Source organism: Austrofundulus limnaeus, unplaced genomic scaffold, assembly GCF_001266775.1.
Source record: "Austrofundulus limnaeus strain Quisiro unplaced genomic scaffold, Austrofundulus_limnaeus-1.0 Scaffold33, whole genome shotgun sequence".
Taxonomy (NCBI): domain Eukaryota; kingdom Metazoa; phylum Chordata; class Actinopteri; order Cyprinodontiformes; family Rivulidae; genus Austrofundulus; species Austrofundulus limnaeus.
Genome location: NW_013952435.1, coordinates 586,164 through 601,374, shown reverse-complemented (window position 1 = coordinate 601,374; position 15,211 = coordinate 586,164). Strand labels below are relative to the sequence as shown.

The 15,211-nt window shown below is 41.7% G+C and overlaps 1 protein-coding gene across 2 annotated transcripts in view; it reads right to left on the bottom strand.

The window, feature by feature from the left end:
• Nucleotides 1–15,211, bottom strand: part of arid4b (AT-rich interaction domain 4B) — a gene marked incomplete in the record, with an annotated part of 39,475 nt that overhangs the window by 2,902 nt on the left and 21,362 nt on the right. Inside the window, 12 exon segments of one of the 2 annotated variants that reach the window (XM_014005925.1) lie at nt 1–1,134; nt 2,098–2,293; nt 3,268–3,352; nt 4,754–4,936; nt 8,559–8,758; nt 8,832–9,033; nt 9,665–9,762; nt 9,847–9,941; nt 10,018–10,090; nt 10,168–10,316; nt 10,837–10,913; nt 13,642–13,721. In XM_014005925.1, the coding sequence (XP_013861379.1) occupies nt 1–1,134; nt 2,098–2,293; nt 3,268–3,352; nt 4,754–4,936; nt 8,559–8,758; nt 8,832–9,033; nt 9,665–9,762; nt 9,847–9,941; nt 10,018–10,090; nt 10,168–10,316; nt 10,837–10,913; nt 13,642–13,721 (2,572 nt within the window). 2 annotated transcript variants of the gene reach the window in all.

The window sequence follows — 15,211 nt, the reverse complement described above, 5'->3', positions numbered from 1 at the left end:
TGCTGCTGCTGCAGGAGAGGCTGACGTGGAACACCTTGGAGGGGGAAGCCACCCTGTCGTCCTGCGGCAGCTCCTGCAGCTCGCCGCCGAGGCTCTCCACCTCCACAGTGCTGCTGTCCGTCTCGCTGCGCCCGCCCGCCGCCTCCTCCTGCGCGGAACCCCGGGGCTCGGCCTCAGGAGCCGGCTCCGAGGGCGGGGCGGGGGGCGGCGACGGCGGCGGGGAGGAGGGCTGCGCCTGGCTCAGGTCCTCCGCGGTGCTCCCCCCACCCGAGGGAGACTCGGGCGTGGTCGGCGGCGTGTTGAGCACCGAGTTACTTCTGCTGCTCGGAAACTCCTGAAGCTTCTCCATCTGCTCCTCGGAGGCTTCRTCGTCGGGTCCAGCCTCCTCCTCCTCACCGGGCTCATCCAGACGGGACGGCACCGGTGGGGGAGGCGAATTGGTAGCCTCTGTGTCCGAGTCCGAAAACAAGTCTTTGAGAGTCTTCTTGGGCCACTGGGCCTGGATGCTGGACCACACATCCTTCTGTCCTTTGGGGCGAACCAAAGCCCGGTCCTCTGCGTTCCCGGACACTTTGGCCCGTTTTTCAGGAATCTCCCAGAAGCCACCTTGCCTCCCGGGTTTCTCCTTCAGCCCGTTGTACTTCTTTGAGGATGAACCTTTGGTTTTGGGGCGGCTTCGCTCGGTTTCTCCAGTCAGGTTCTCTGTCAGCGCCGAGCTTTCATCATCCGAGCTGCTGCTGGACGACGCCCCCCTCTCCCCTCCAGGACCGGCTCCCCGCTCCTCCAGCTTCCGGGGCAAGCCGCCGGGTAACCAGTCCGCGCTCCGGGTGTTCCGGGTCTTAGCTTTGGATTGTCTTTTAGGGATCCTCTCAGCAGCACCGTCTGATTTCCTCTTCCTGGTGCTCGCCTCTCCCTCTGCGTCCGGCGGCACCCTTCGCTTCGAAGCTTCGGCGCTTTCCGCCATCGCCGCTTCCTGGCTCCGCCCCGAAACCGGTTTGGACCCTTCGGAGGGAGCGCCGCTCTCCCAGCGCTCTATCTGGGGCGGCTCGGTTTCGCCTTTCCTGACGCTCGGTTCTTTGACGTCGTCCCCTTCCTCGTCCTCGTGCTCGCTTTCGTCCGTGGACATCTCAGAGGCTGAGGAGACAGAGCGTCCGTCAGCTCAAAGCACAAAGTTCAGACACAGATCAGCGTTTTGAGTTTAGGATTCATTGTCACATGCAGCTTAACAAGAGTCAACAATGCAATGAAACTCTTAGGATGAGAAGAAATAAAATTTGAAAAATTTTATTTAATAAAATTAAAATTTCATAATAAAATTTCAAAATAAAATTTGACACGCGCTATAAAGCACGTGTCAAACTCAAGGACCGCCAGGGGGGAACCCGCCTCAAAATATATATATATATATATTTTTTTTAACTTAACACAAAAATTGTTTCTTTTATCAATGGTAAACTTTAAATTTATGATTAAATGCAACAAAATAAATTAAAAAGGTGAAAGATAATAATTGTCCTGCACCTGAGCTGTTGGTTTTAAGTAACTGAACTGTCTGAAAATAAGCTGCTTTAAACTTTTTATTATTATTTTTTCCATGTACAGTGCCCTGAGATGACGTATGTTGTGACTTGGCGCTATATAAATAAAGTGAATCGAATTGAACTGAATCAAATTGAATTGAAAGTCAGCATCCACCTAAAACTAAATCTGCCATAATGCATACTAGCGACTCACTAGAAACTAATCAGTGAGTACAACTTTATTAGTTTTACTTTTAATAATATTTCTGTATTTTTTTCAGATTTAGTCAGTCATATGTAAAAAACACTGTTTAGTCAAAGTTTATTACAAATGCCCTTCGAGGGCCACCATAACGCTCATGTGGCCCTCGGTGAAAATGAGTATGACACCCCTGCTATAAGGAATAAAAATAAAAATTAAGACAATACAGAATACTAAATTCACAGTTTGCAGTAGATGCACAAAGAGTGAATAAAAAAATAAAAATTTAAGATATTAAATACAGTGTAAAGTGAAAATGTCGAACAGCAAATAACTAAATAGCAAAGAAAACAACAACAAAATTAGTTTATCTACCCTGCAGGCCRTTGAGGATGGAGGTAATTTCTATGGACTTGACCGGAGACTGCCCCTTGTCCTCGTCCTCGTCTGTCTTGGAGAACACGTCCTGACTCAGGCCGCATTTGGAGCGCGGGACACGGTTGGCGTTGGACGAGGGTCCGAGGACCTCCCCGTCGCCGAGCCTCTCCAACCGGTCCCGCTCCACTTTGTTCTGCCAGAATCGAACACAGCGGCCGTTTGACAAAAGCAGGCTCCCGAAAACAAACATTCATACATACAAACAAACAAACAAGCATACAAACAAACATACATTAAAAAAAAAGCAAACATACATAAAAACAAACATACAAACAAACACATAAAAACAAACATTCATAAAAACAAACATTAAAAACAAACATACATACAAACATACATGCAAACAAACATACATACAAACAAACATACATACATACAAACAAACATACATACATACATACTGTACATACATTAAAAACAAGCAAATAAACATACAAACAAACAAAACATACATACATCAAAACAAGCAAACATACAAACAAACATTCATACATACAAACAAACACATACATACAAACAAACATTCATACATACAAACAAACATACATACATACAAACAAACATACAAACAAACATACATACAAACAAACAAACATACAAACAAACAAACATACATACATACAAACATACATACAAACAAACAAACATACATACATACATACAAACATACATACAAACATACAAACAAACATTCATACATACAAACATACATACAAACATACATACAAACAAACATACAAACATACAAACAAACATTCATACATACAAACATACAAACAAACAAACAAACAAACAAACATACATAAAAATAAGCAAACATACAAACAAACAAACAAACATACATACATACAAACAAACAAACAAACATACACACATACAAACAAACAAACATACATAAAAACAAGCAAACATACAAACAAACAAACATACATACATAAAAACAAGCAAACATACAAACAAACATACAAACATTCATTCATACAAACATACAAACAAACATACATACATACAAACATACATACATACAAACAAACAAACATACAAACAAACAAGCAAACGTACAAACATACATACATACATACAAACAAACAAACAAAAAAATGGTACCTTTATTTTTTTGCGGTGCTTTATCTTCGGTACGTTCTTATTGGCGGGGCGCACGATCTTGTCCGCCTTGATCCACTCGTCGTATCTAAAAAACAAAAAACAAAACAAAACAAAAATAAAACAAAAAAATGWCAAGAGACGGGCACAAGTCTTCAACGTTTGGGTCACTGAAAGAAGCCAAGAAGATATTCTGACACCACCACCCACACAGACACCTGCGCTAGCTGAGACCGGTAAACGAAGAAGTCGTGTTTGGTGAAATGGTGTTTGTGTGTGTGCGTGGGGGTGGGGGTCGGATTATATTAGTGTGTGTGTGTGTGTGTGTGGGGGGGATAAAAGACAAACCTTAACGATGAAGAAAGAATATACACACCAGCCACCACACAGAGTATATTCCACAGCACCAARGGGCTACGTGGGTTCGTATGAGAGGAAATGAAACATCACACACAACAGAAACGATGCAGAGGACGACCCGCCGTCTTTAATAAGTTCTAGAGGACCACACCACAACACTGAAGACAATGAAATGCTGAGTGCACCAGTTGACCTCTGTGTCATGGTACCCTAACACTCCTCTTAACACCGCATTAACCCTGACCCACTGGGGAGGGGGGAGAGGGTTGACAGGTAGAGGTGAGTGTAGCAGCACTTGGTTTGGCCATTCAAAGACCCAAAGAGGTTCACACAGATCACATCAATCAGTGAAATCACTGCTTTCAGATTGGATTGGTTGAAAAGCTCAGCCTGTCTGCAGGTTTAGTTAAAGACAGACATCTGGGGGACAGACAGACAGGGGATTAGGTCCAATTGAGTCAGGAAGCTGGTTCTGCCACTAGATGGCCCAGTCTTCTCCATGATCAGAGGACTGACTACAGGACTGGACTGAATTTAGAGGGGATGCTGCAGGGACACCCTTCAGATGGTGACCCTGTGAGTTTAATAAGTTAAGAATAGTTTAAACTGTATAAACAGACACAAAAAACAAAAAGTGTTGAAGAATAAAAAACACAAAACCTCACTGAAATAATTTATCTAAATAATTTATGTAAATTATTTATTAAAATAACAGAAAATCAGTCGATGCTTTTGAATTTTTGATTGATTTTAATTAATTAAACAGGTTTTAACAAAAAGGATGAAACCTTCACCTGTCCTCAACTGTTCTGGTCCACCTGTCCTCAACTGTTCTGGTCCACCTGTCCTCAACTGTTCTGGTCCACCTGTCTTCAGCTGTTCTGGTCCACCTGTCTTCAGCTGTTCTGGTCCACCTGTCTTCAGCTGTTCTGGTCCACCTGTCTTCAGCTGTTCTGGTCTACCTGTCTTTAGGGGCTCTTCTGTTGTGTTTGTGTGAGTCTGCAGTTATTTCAGTGAGCTCTGTGGGTTTGTTTGTTTACCTGAAGAACGACAGTCTTTGTGTCTGTTTACACCTGGTTCCTGTTGTCAGGATGAATAGAGGGTGGTTTCTCCCCACGTCCTGTCTTACCTGATGTTCCAGCCACAGTAGTGCACCAGGTAGAGCACCTCTCCCCCCTCCACGTCTGCCTCTTTCACAGTGGCCTCGTACGTCTTCAGATTGCGGCCTCGCCCATACCTCACCTGCACCTTCATCCCCGGGGGGTAACACTCAAACTCCTCCCCTTCCTCCCCCTCCTGACTGCTGTCATCCCTGCAAGAAAAACAGTTCAGCACTTCCTGGCCCTAGGCTGACACCCACTCCCCCCCATCACACACCCACAYACACAAAAACACACAACTGCACACCACAAAAGCCCCCCGTCCCGCTGTCTACTGCTAATTAACAGGCTCCGCCCTCACCTGCCCTGTCCCATTACAACACCTTTACCTGTACAGAAACATTAGCTCCCATTAACCCAATCAAACTACAGGATAAACAACTGTTTACAGTAAACCAAGCAGTTAAACAGTACATGTAGTATTTAAGCAAATACAAAATACTTTTGATGGTAGTAACTATGAGAAATAACTAAGTTTATCTCAGCCTAAATCCACACGTGATGCTCGAGGTTCTCATTCATTCACACGCTGTGAGAAACAAAGCAGCCACAAGAAGGAGCAGGAGGGAAGRAGATGTCAGAAGGGGGGAGAGGGTGCGTGTTCTGGCAGTGCGGCGGGTGGGGTGGGGGCGAGGCCGCAGAGACCCAAAGGGGGTGGGGTTAGCACAGCGACATCTTTGCAGGTAGCAGCGGCTTAAAGCAGGTTTGATCAGAGCAGAAATCCCAAACAGCTCAGAGCCTCGAAATGAAAGGTTAGAGGATGCTTAAAGTAACACCAACAAAAACCACCAGGTTCTTCTTAGAACCTCAAAGCAGTGGTCTTCAAGCTTGGACCCCGTGACCCTGCAGGTTTTAGATGTCCCGCTTCAACACCATGCGTTTAGCTAGAGGGGCGCCCGGTTTTCCCACGCCATCTTTCAGCCGGCGATGCCGCAGGACGCCTTCAGGACACTGTGACGATTTTTGGGTTCGTCAAAGTTTTTTTTTTTTACACTATGTATATTTTGTAAACTTGCGTAAATTTTGGAAGCGGTCGGTGGTGACTTCAATTATTTTATGAAGCCAGAGGAAGACACAAAGAATAAGTTGCACCTGATAGAGGAGGTTGGAAGTGATGTTACAGCTTCAGCTGTTTGTTATTTTCAAAATCTCTCGTTCCATTCAGTCCCTAACTTTACGTAAATTTCATGAACTTATGTAGATCTCGTAAGTGTGCGGGTGACCACAATTATTTTAKGAAGCCAGAGGAAGACACAAAGAACAGAGGAGGTGTGAAGTGATGTCACAGCTCCAGCTGTGTTTTCAGAATCCCGGTCCATCCATAACTTCACAAAAATTTTGTAAACTCGTGTAAATCTTATAAGCGGTTGGGGGTAGTGTTGTAGTTCTCAAGACCACATTTTGTTGGTCTTGCCTCAGTCTCGGACATTGAAGACTCTGAATTCTATTTCAAGACCAGTAAAGACCACAACTGTGGAAATATCACTAACTAGAACAGAAATAGCCTTTATTGTCCCACCGAGGGGAAATTCAGGTGTCACAGCAGCATCAGTACAGAGTTACTCACTAGTTACTTTACAAACTATAGATGGTACACAAAACAAAAATGAACACTGACTAGCAATGATACGACTACTAATAATAAAAAATAAATATGAAGAATTGTGCAAGAATAGGAAACAATATGTTCTGTTTTAGAGACAGTAGACTATCAGAATCTGACATTAGGAATCAGAAATTGCCTGTTTTCAGTGCAAAACAATCTCAACAGACCAAWAACTGTAACGTGAAGTATCACAATGCAGACTATTGTCAGATTATTGCCCAGATTATTGTCCAATTTAATAGTTAACATCTTTGCTTTCATTAGATTTAAAATATAGTTACTGATTACTGATTCAAATTCAAACCTGACTCGTTGCTATTTATGTATTTTTGTTACTGGATGTCACCCATCCCCACCCACCATCACTCGCACGCAGCACCAGGAAAGTGAACCGTGGATCTCTGGCAGTGATAGAAGATGTCTGCAAAGTTTTAAGTAAAACAATTTGGCTACATAAAGAATATCGTAAAACAACAACAACCAGGAGAAAGCCTACAGCACCTTGWAAATTCTGCAGTGCTTCACTTTCAGAGACTGTGAGGACAACGTCAAACTTTTACCATCACTTAAGTTAACAATCTGCCTCTGTAGCAAAATTCTTTCTTCTGCCCTCACACAAAGATTTTGTCAATATTAGCTCTATATATTAAGCTAGGACACTAGTTTTTTTTTTCTGGTCTTGGTCTTGACGGTCTCTGGTTAGGTGGTCTTGACTACAACRCTAGTTGGGGGTGACCTCAATTATTAAGACAAAGAATAAATTGTGTCAGATCGAGGAGGTGGGAAGTGATGTCACAGCTTCAGTAGTTGTRTGTTGTCACAATCTCTGGTCTCGGTCAGTTCGTAACTTTTTTTACGTAAATTTCACAAACTTCTGTAAGCTTCGTAAGCACGAGGGGGGCCTTAAGGTGTTGACACCTTCTTACAAAAATCCGACCTAAAAGCCTAAAACACCTGTTTAAAATAAAGGATTGACAGGCTGATAAAGTCGATGTCATTCTGAACAGATGGTTTAAATATGAATCAGGTGTGCTGAAGCAGGGGAGCAGCTAAAACACACAGGAAAGTGGGTCAGAGGAACCTCTGCCCTGTACTCTCTGTTTACACCATCAAAGACTTACACTTTGTAACTCACTCTTAAAAATAACTTCTATCTATTAAAGTTACAGCTGAAGAAAACACCAACTCTGCCATGAGACTACTTAATAAACTACAAATAAATAAACAAACATCTACAAAGTCACATCCAGATTACAAAGCTGTAAACATCAAAGAGGTGCGGTGCTTATCAGGAAACATCAGAGCCGACCCACAAACCGACACGCTGACACACAATCTGTCGTCTCAAAACAGCAAAACAAAACCACACAGTTTGGTCTCCAACTGGAACTACAGAAAAAGAGCTCGTCTAAAAACCCTTAATGAGTCGAAGCGACCCCCCACTGAGCTGGACTTTCTCCTCAGTCCTTTTATTTAACCCAAATCCACAATCCTGACTCTAGAGGTCAAACAAGCACAGATCCAAACTGAAGGTTCTGATCAGGACACAAGGGAAAATACTGGGGTGTTTGTGTAAAAAGTAAATAAACTTGATAAGTTTACTATGCTCCATTGAGAATATTTTTTTACTTTAAGTTTAACAAATTATTTAATTCACATTTTATTTACAATTTACACATTTTTTTCCCAAATTTGGGTCTGTCCAAACAACTGTCCTCTACAGATATTAGCATCTGAAGCTCTGTTTTACAGCTGAAGGGTTAATAATGCCTCGGTGACAACATTCAAACACATGGAACATTTATTAAAAGCTGAACAGAAGAGAGAGAGAGAGAGAGAGGGCGGCTCGCCACGGTTTAACAATCTGAAACAGAGAGCCGGAGAGCGCGGCGTGACAGGCCAGGTGAAAGGTAGCGGTCAGGCTTAGCTGCTCTGAGGCGCCGCCGCCAGCTGATGCCGACCAGAGCCAAGAAAATAATTAGAGAGCAGAGGGCAGCGAGAAGTCGAAGAGGAGAGGGGAGAGCGCTCCACTCTCTGGTTAGCAGGTAGAGGTGGGTTGTGGGTATTAGTGTCATTAGATTCGCTTCAGGTCTTATTAACATCTAAACACAGCTTCACCGCCGGATGTCCTGCATGAGCTTTGTGCACCAGGACGAGGATCCACCTACCCGGAGTTGTCCTTGCTCTCCTGCTCCTCGTCCTCCTCCTGTTTGACATCGTTCGGTCCGAGGAGAGACGTCGACGACCCCTCTTCCGCATTTCCCTTCGAGAGACCGCCGTCTTCCACGTCGTCCTCCTCGCCGTCTTTCCGTTCAGATTTCGACGACTCGGACTCCGTTTTGTTTTGAGGCACGTCAGGTTTTTCTTCCTGCAGAAGTGGGAGGAGCCACTTTAGGGTGGGGCAGAAACATTTAGAGCAAAGAGCATTTAGGAAGAAGCACCTTGCAGATGGTGGACGGTGCATTGCAAAGTTCTCCATCCAGCTGGGTCTTCTGCTCCTCTGAGCTGCACGCAGGAGGAGCTGCTCCTGCTCCTCCCTCCTCCTCGGACTTCACCTCTCTCTTTGGACTTTGCTTCAAAGGCAGGTCCATCTTGAAAGTGATGGCAGTGGAGGTACAGTAATCCTCAAAGCCATATAAATACCTGCAAGAGAAAACATTTTTCAACTTAACACAGAGTCTGATGACTGCTGAAGTTTACTTAAGAAGCTACAAAGGGCAAAGGGCCAGTTAAAAGTAGCAAAGGACTAGTTGAAAATGGCAAAAGACAGCTAAAAGTTGCAAAAGACCAGCTTAAATTAGCAAAACGCAGCTACATGTAGCAAAGGACCAGCTAAAAGTAGCAAATGACTAGCTAAAAGTAGCAATGAGCCAGTTAAAAGTGGCAAAAGGCAGCTAAAAGTAGGAAAAGACAGCTAAAAGTAGCAAAGGACTAGCTAAAAGTAGCAAAGAGCCAATTAAAAGTAGCAAAGGACCAGCTAAAAGTAGCAAAGAGCCAGCTAAAAGTAGCAAATGACTAGCTAAAAGTGGCAAAATGCAGCTAAAAGTAGGAAAAGACCAGCTAAACATAGCAAAGAGCCAGCTAAAAGTGGCAAAGAGCCAGCTAAAAGTGGCAAAGAGCCAGCTAAAAGTAGCAAAGATCCAGCTAAAAGTAGCAAAAGGCAGCTAAAAGTAGCAAACGTCCTGCTAAAAGTAGCAAAGAGCCAGCTGAAAATCACAACAGGCCACACACAAGAGTGGAAAGAAAAGCTGTAAAATAAAATGTGTGCTCATACTTGCGGTAAGCACATTTGACGTTGTAGCCAGCAGCTGAGTTGAGAATAGGGATGCCCAGGTCCTGGTAGACCTGCTTCCAAACGGAGCCGCTTTCAATCTGCTCAAAACAAACAACAGATTCAGTTCGTCTCAAATAAAACTCGTGTACTCAGGGAAGAATCACAGCTGAAGTCAGACCCACGTTGTCAAAACCTCCCAGTTTGTGAACCAGCCTGTAGAGCTTGAACAGGTTCAGGTTCCTATAGCCCAGAACCGGACGCTTGTTGATGGGAGTTCCTGCAGAGGAGGAACAGATACTTGAAATGAGATGAGAGATAAAAGCATCAGGTTTGAGTCTCTGTCCTGCACAGACCTCGGTCCTCCATGAACTTGTAGAGCTGCTGCAGGAAGTTCTCCCTCTCCTCCGGGAACGGCTCCACCTCCTCCTGTGGACAGAACAACAGCAGATCAGCCGAGGAGCGTTTCCACTCAAAGACTCCATGCTGAGAGATGTGGGCTCCACCTCCTCCTCTTCACCGCTGGCGTCCTCTTCCTGCTCCTCTTCCTCGTCCTCGTCCTCCTCCTCGCTGCTGGAGCTTTCCTCTTTCACTTCAGTTTTCCAGGAGCCGGGGACGAGCTGCTTCTGCTGAAACTCCAGGGCTGCATCGAGCGCTGACAAGACACACACAAAACTCTGTGATCGCACCGGGCGAGGGGGCGGGGCTAATCGCACCCCGCTGCCCCTCTGCTCGTTAACTGGAATTAAAACTGCACGACAAAACAAAGCCAAGTTTAAAAACAGCACCGGAACTTCAATAAACCCCGTTTTAGCTTCTGAAAATCTRTTTGAAATGACAGAACTGCAATCTGACAAACAAATATAAAAGCTAGTCGACTGTTAAAAAGGCTCAAAGGAGCATTTAGCCACAGGTGGGTTTAACTAGCATCCCACCGCCTTGGCAGATGCTCGCTTCACGCTTTCTGTAAAGCCCAAAATATCACAGTTGTGCGTCAAACACCTGCAAACAGCAAGGCTGAGACGATGCAAAGTTGTACTCCTATCTGTAATTATAAGAGCTCTGCAGCAGGAAAATACAAAAAAAAAACAGAGGGGTGGGGTGCACAAAAAGCCTGGTGATGACTTTAGATAAAAATAGACTGGATGACAACAGGAGCTCACAATCGGTCTCACCTGGTTTGAGCCCCGCCTCGGCTTTCGGAGGACAGTCGCTGCTCATCTCGCGGACGTCCTTCCGCAGCACTGTGTAGCTGAAAAACAAGACCGACTCCATTAATGGGACTTCCTGTGAAAATTCAAAGTGAATGCTGAAAGTTTTACTAAAGAAGCTGAAAAGCTGTAAATGTGAGTAAAATTTGAGCAAAAAAAATGAACAGTAGGAAGATAGCAAAAAAGAGTAAACACATCTGAAAGAAACAAAAAAAGGAGATAAAATTAGCAAAAAGAAGTTAAAAGTATATGAAAAAAATTAAAAGTTACAGAGGGGAAATTAGTGAAGTTTCACATAAGCAATAAAGGAAAAAAAGAAAAGAAGTAATTGTTTTGAAATAGCTTATAAAGCTAAAACTAGCCTAAAATAGCTTTAAAAAGTAGCTGAAATTCTAACAATGAAGCAGAAAAAGCATGTTAGCTTCCATACAAGGAAGAACAAAAKGTGAATTGAGCTGGGGAAAAAAACAAATTTAATTAGCTGAAATTAACTAAAAAGTAGCCACAAACACAGAAAACAGCTGAAATATTTGGAAAGCAGCCAAAAGAAACATCAAAGCTTAAACTAGCTGAAAGAAGCATTAAACATTTTTTTAATTACGATAGCAGAAAAGGTCAGGATGAAAGCTAAAAAAGCAAACAAAGTTAAAATCAACAAAATAGAAGCTGATGGAAGCTGAAATTAGCACAAAGAAGATAAAATAAAACAGAACAAGAACAAAAGGTAAAAAGTTAAGTAAATATTTAAGAATATTTTAAAGGTTGTTTGAAGATGACTCGTTTCATTTTAAATGGAAAAAAAAAAGTCAGAAAAAGCTAAATTTCTTAAAAAGTATAAATTGCTGAAATACCAAAAGTCATAAGGAGCTGAATGTTTTAATGTATAAATTGTTAAAATAGCACAAAAATTGTAAAACAACAAACATGCCAAATACGGAAGAAGAAAATGATCCCAACAGTGAAAGCTTTAGAACCTTCAGAAGCTTCCATACAAAGAAATGTGCACAAAAAAACCCAAGAGATAAGTAAAGTAAAGCCAAACGTAAAACAGATTTCTGTTTCTGTCAGAACAGCAGGAGGTTTTCCCTCATCCCTAAGCTGAAGCAGCAATGACAGCATCCTGAGCCTCCATGCTTTACATCTTTACAGCATCTGGGTGAAATGCTGGCGATTTGGCAGCTCGATGGATCAGCAGAGCCTGGAAGCAGGAAGCAGTGAGAGGCTTGGCTGCTGTTCAGAACAGACTTTTCACTCTGGTGTCTACAAACAGCTGAGCCGATCCGACGGGTCGACCGTCATGGAGGGAAGTTTTAAAGCAGTGAAAACTAACTAAAAAAAACAGACCGACATGCTGCCTTTCATTATTTAGACAGACTGTTTTTTGCTGAGAAATAATAACGTTATGTGTTACAGTAAGATGTAACCTTAGCTACTTGTAGCTGGCCCTTTGTTACTTGTAGCTGGCCCTTAGCTACTTGTAGCTGGCCTTTTGTTACTTGTAGCTGGCCCTTAGCTACTTGTAGCTGGCCCTTAGCTACTTGTAGCTGGCCTTTTGTTACTTGTAGCTGGCCTTTTGTTACTTGTAGCTGGCCCTTTGTTACTTGTAGCTGGCCCTTTGTTACTTGTAGCTGGCCTTTTGTTACTTGTAGCTGGCCCTTGGCTACTTTTAACTCGCCCTTTGCTACTTGTAGCTGGTCCTTTGCTACTTGTAGCTGGTCCTTTGCTACTTGTAGCTAGCGCTTAGCTACTGGTAGCTGGAACTTAGCTACTTGTAGCTGGCCCTTAGCTACTTTTAGTTGCTTTTAGCTGGTATTCATTTTTTGAGTATGTAAATGTGTTTTGCTTAGCTAAAATTAAAAGCATACTTTAACTTCACTTTTTTAAACATCTAAAGATGCAACAAAATAAAAAAAACTAGAAATAAAAATAAATTCTAGTAAATGAAATAATAAAGTGCTGCAGCTTTATCAAGCTGAGGATGAAGTCTTGACAAAATATGATCTTTAATTTTTAAACTAATTTGTACTTTTGTCTGAAACGTCCTTAAATCGTCCTCAGAACTCGTAGAAGGACGACTTTCATCCTCGTTATTCCAGGATTTTAAAGCAAAAGGACTGCGGGGCAACAAAACTGAAAGTCTCATTAGCAGTAATATAGATTTTTCCTACTTCACACAAAGACACCCACCCTGAATACACAGAGCCGATCCAATAAAGTAAAATCAAGTTACCACAGAGCGCTGAGGAAAGTTGATATAAAGTATTTAATCTGCAGGAAAATCACTGCAACAAGTAGAAGACTTGAACTTCTGACTCCTGATCTCTCCTCAGCTGTTGGTAGCAGGTGAATCTTTAGCTGATGATTTCTACAGGAGCTCTAATGAATGAATCAAGGCTGTTCTGCCACTCAACACAGATAACGTCTTGAAAGGAAGGGACAAACACCGTTCAGTTTCCTCCCACACACAGACTGTTAACCTCCAGCAGAGAGAACTTATTTCTTTACTACAGATAAAAACCTGGATCTGAGCTGAGAGAAACTCCACTATCTCATCTTACAGGTTACAAACAAACAAACAGCTCCTTAAAACAAACCTCAGTAAAAATTATGTTTTAATCTCTTTTCAAAAGAGACTTTGGTTCATCGTAGCATGAAGTAAAATTCTTTATTTTGTGGTTACAAACACTAAAATATCAGCAACACTGAGTCATAACGACAAAAGCAACAAATCAGTAGAGTGGCAGAAAAAAGTTGGTAATAAAAACGTACAACTTTCCATCCTTGAACGAGCGCACAAAGACGTTGTCCTTCTTGGCGGTCACGTCCTCGTGGCAGTCTGGGGAGATGACCTTCACGCACAGAAACAAAAAAAGACTAAAGGTTAGATAAGAATGTGACGCTTCGCATCAGACCCAAGTGGAGCTGCCGTACATTAATTAAAACATTTGAAACAATTGAACTTTGTCTAAAAACAATAAATAAATACCTTATTTACAGGCCATTAATATCAGAAAATGTATTCATAAAGAAAGCACTTTTTTGAGTAGTAGCTACAAAAAACATGATTTTGAGCAAAAACACAATTCTAACAATACACATATAAAACAAACAGTACAAATCCCTTTGTGATAAAATACTAACGCAAAACAAAACCCACCAGTAACGTCACTTATAGCAAAGTAACATGAACTGATATCATCACTTTTTCTAATAAAACAAGTCAGTTTCACCCCCAGAAAATCAGATATATAAATATGTGGACAAGAAGAGAGAGAGGACCTCCACAGGAAAGACCAATAAAAAGTTTTAATAATTTGTTTAACCAACAGCTGTAACATTTGCCAAGAAGAAGCTAAAGTTTCCTCTTTAGAATAACCTAAAAACTGGATATAGAGCCAATATCAACAAGTTATCCTGATCAGGAAGACAAATGAAGTGAACCACTCATCTCAGGATGATCCAGGTACTACATTCTGAAAATGGTAACACTTTATAATACAGTAACTACACCTCATTTAATCTTATTTAATCATTAATAAATTGTTACTTAACATGATGATAAGCTAAAAATTAACACATTTATTATTAATTTACCCATAAAGGGTAATTCCAAAACCAACATACTTGTTTATTCGTGTTTAATAATGAATTAACTATTCTATATATATGTAAGTAAATGCTCATATAAATGTACTTTCACACCAGGTGTTAAACGTGTTAATAGTTAGAGGATGTAACAAATACTTAGAAAAGTTCACAAAATGACTTTTTCTTTTCGKTCATCCATAAAAACAATAAAAGATTAATTAAAAAAGGTAAAATAATTGAATGAAGAGAGTGCAGAAAAAAGAAAAAATCTTATATCTGTGTCTTAAAAAAACAACTTTAAACAAACAACTTAAACTTTAACAGCTGCCTTAATTACTGATGCACTGCAGGCTTTGTATAAATACTACAAGCATCTAACACATGTTGTGAAAGTACATTTACACGAACATTTACATACTTATACACAGTATATAGAGTAGTTAATTCATGAGTTACTAAGCATGAATAAACAATGGGTATTTATGGGTAAATCTATAATAAATGTGTTTAATTTATAGCTTATTAAGTCTGACTCAACGATGTTTTCAAGGTTAACGAAACATTCATTAATGATTAAGTTAGACTAAATAAGGTGTCGTTATAAAGTGTTACAACCAGAAAACCAAACATGAGTCACCCCAAAGCATCTCCACCCCTCTGAGGTGTAAACTATGATGGGCCACAGCGGGCCGTCCTTCTCTGGCCCGACACCGGGAGGCAGCACTGAGCTCAGCCAAAAACAACAAATGCA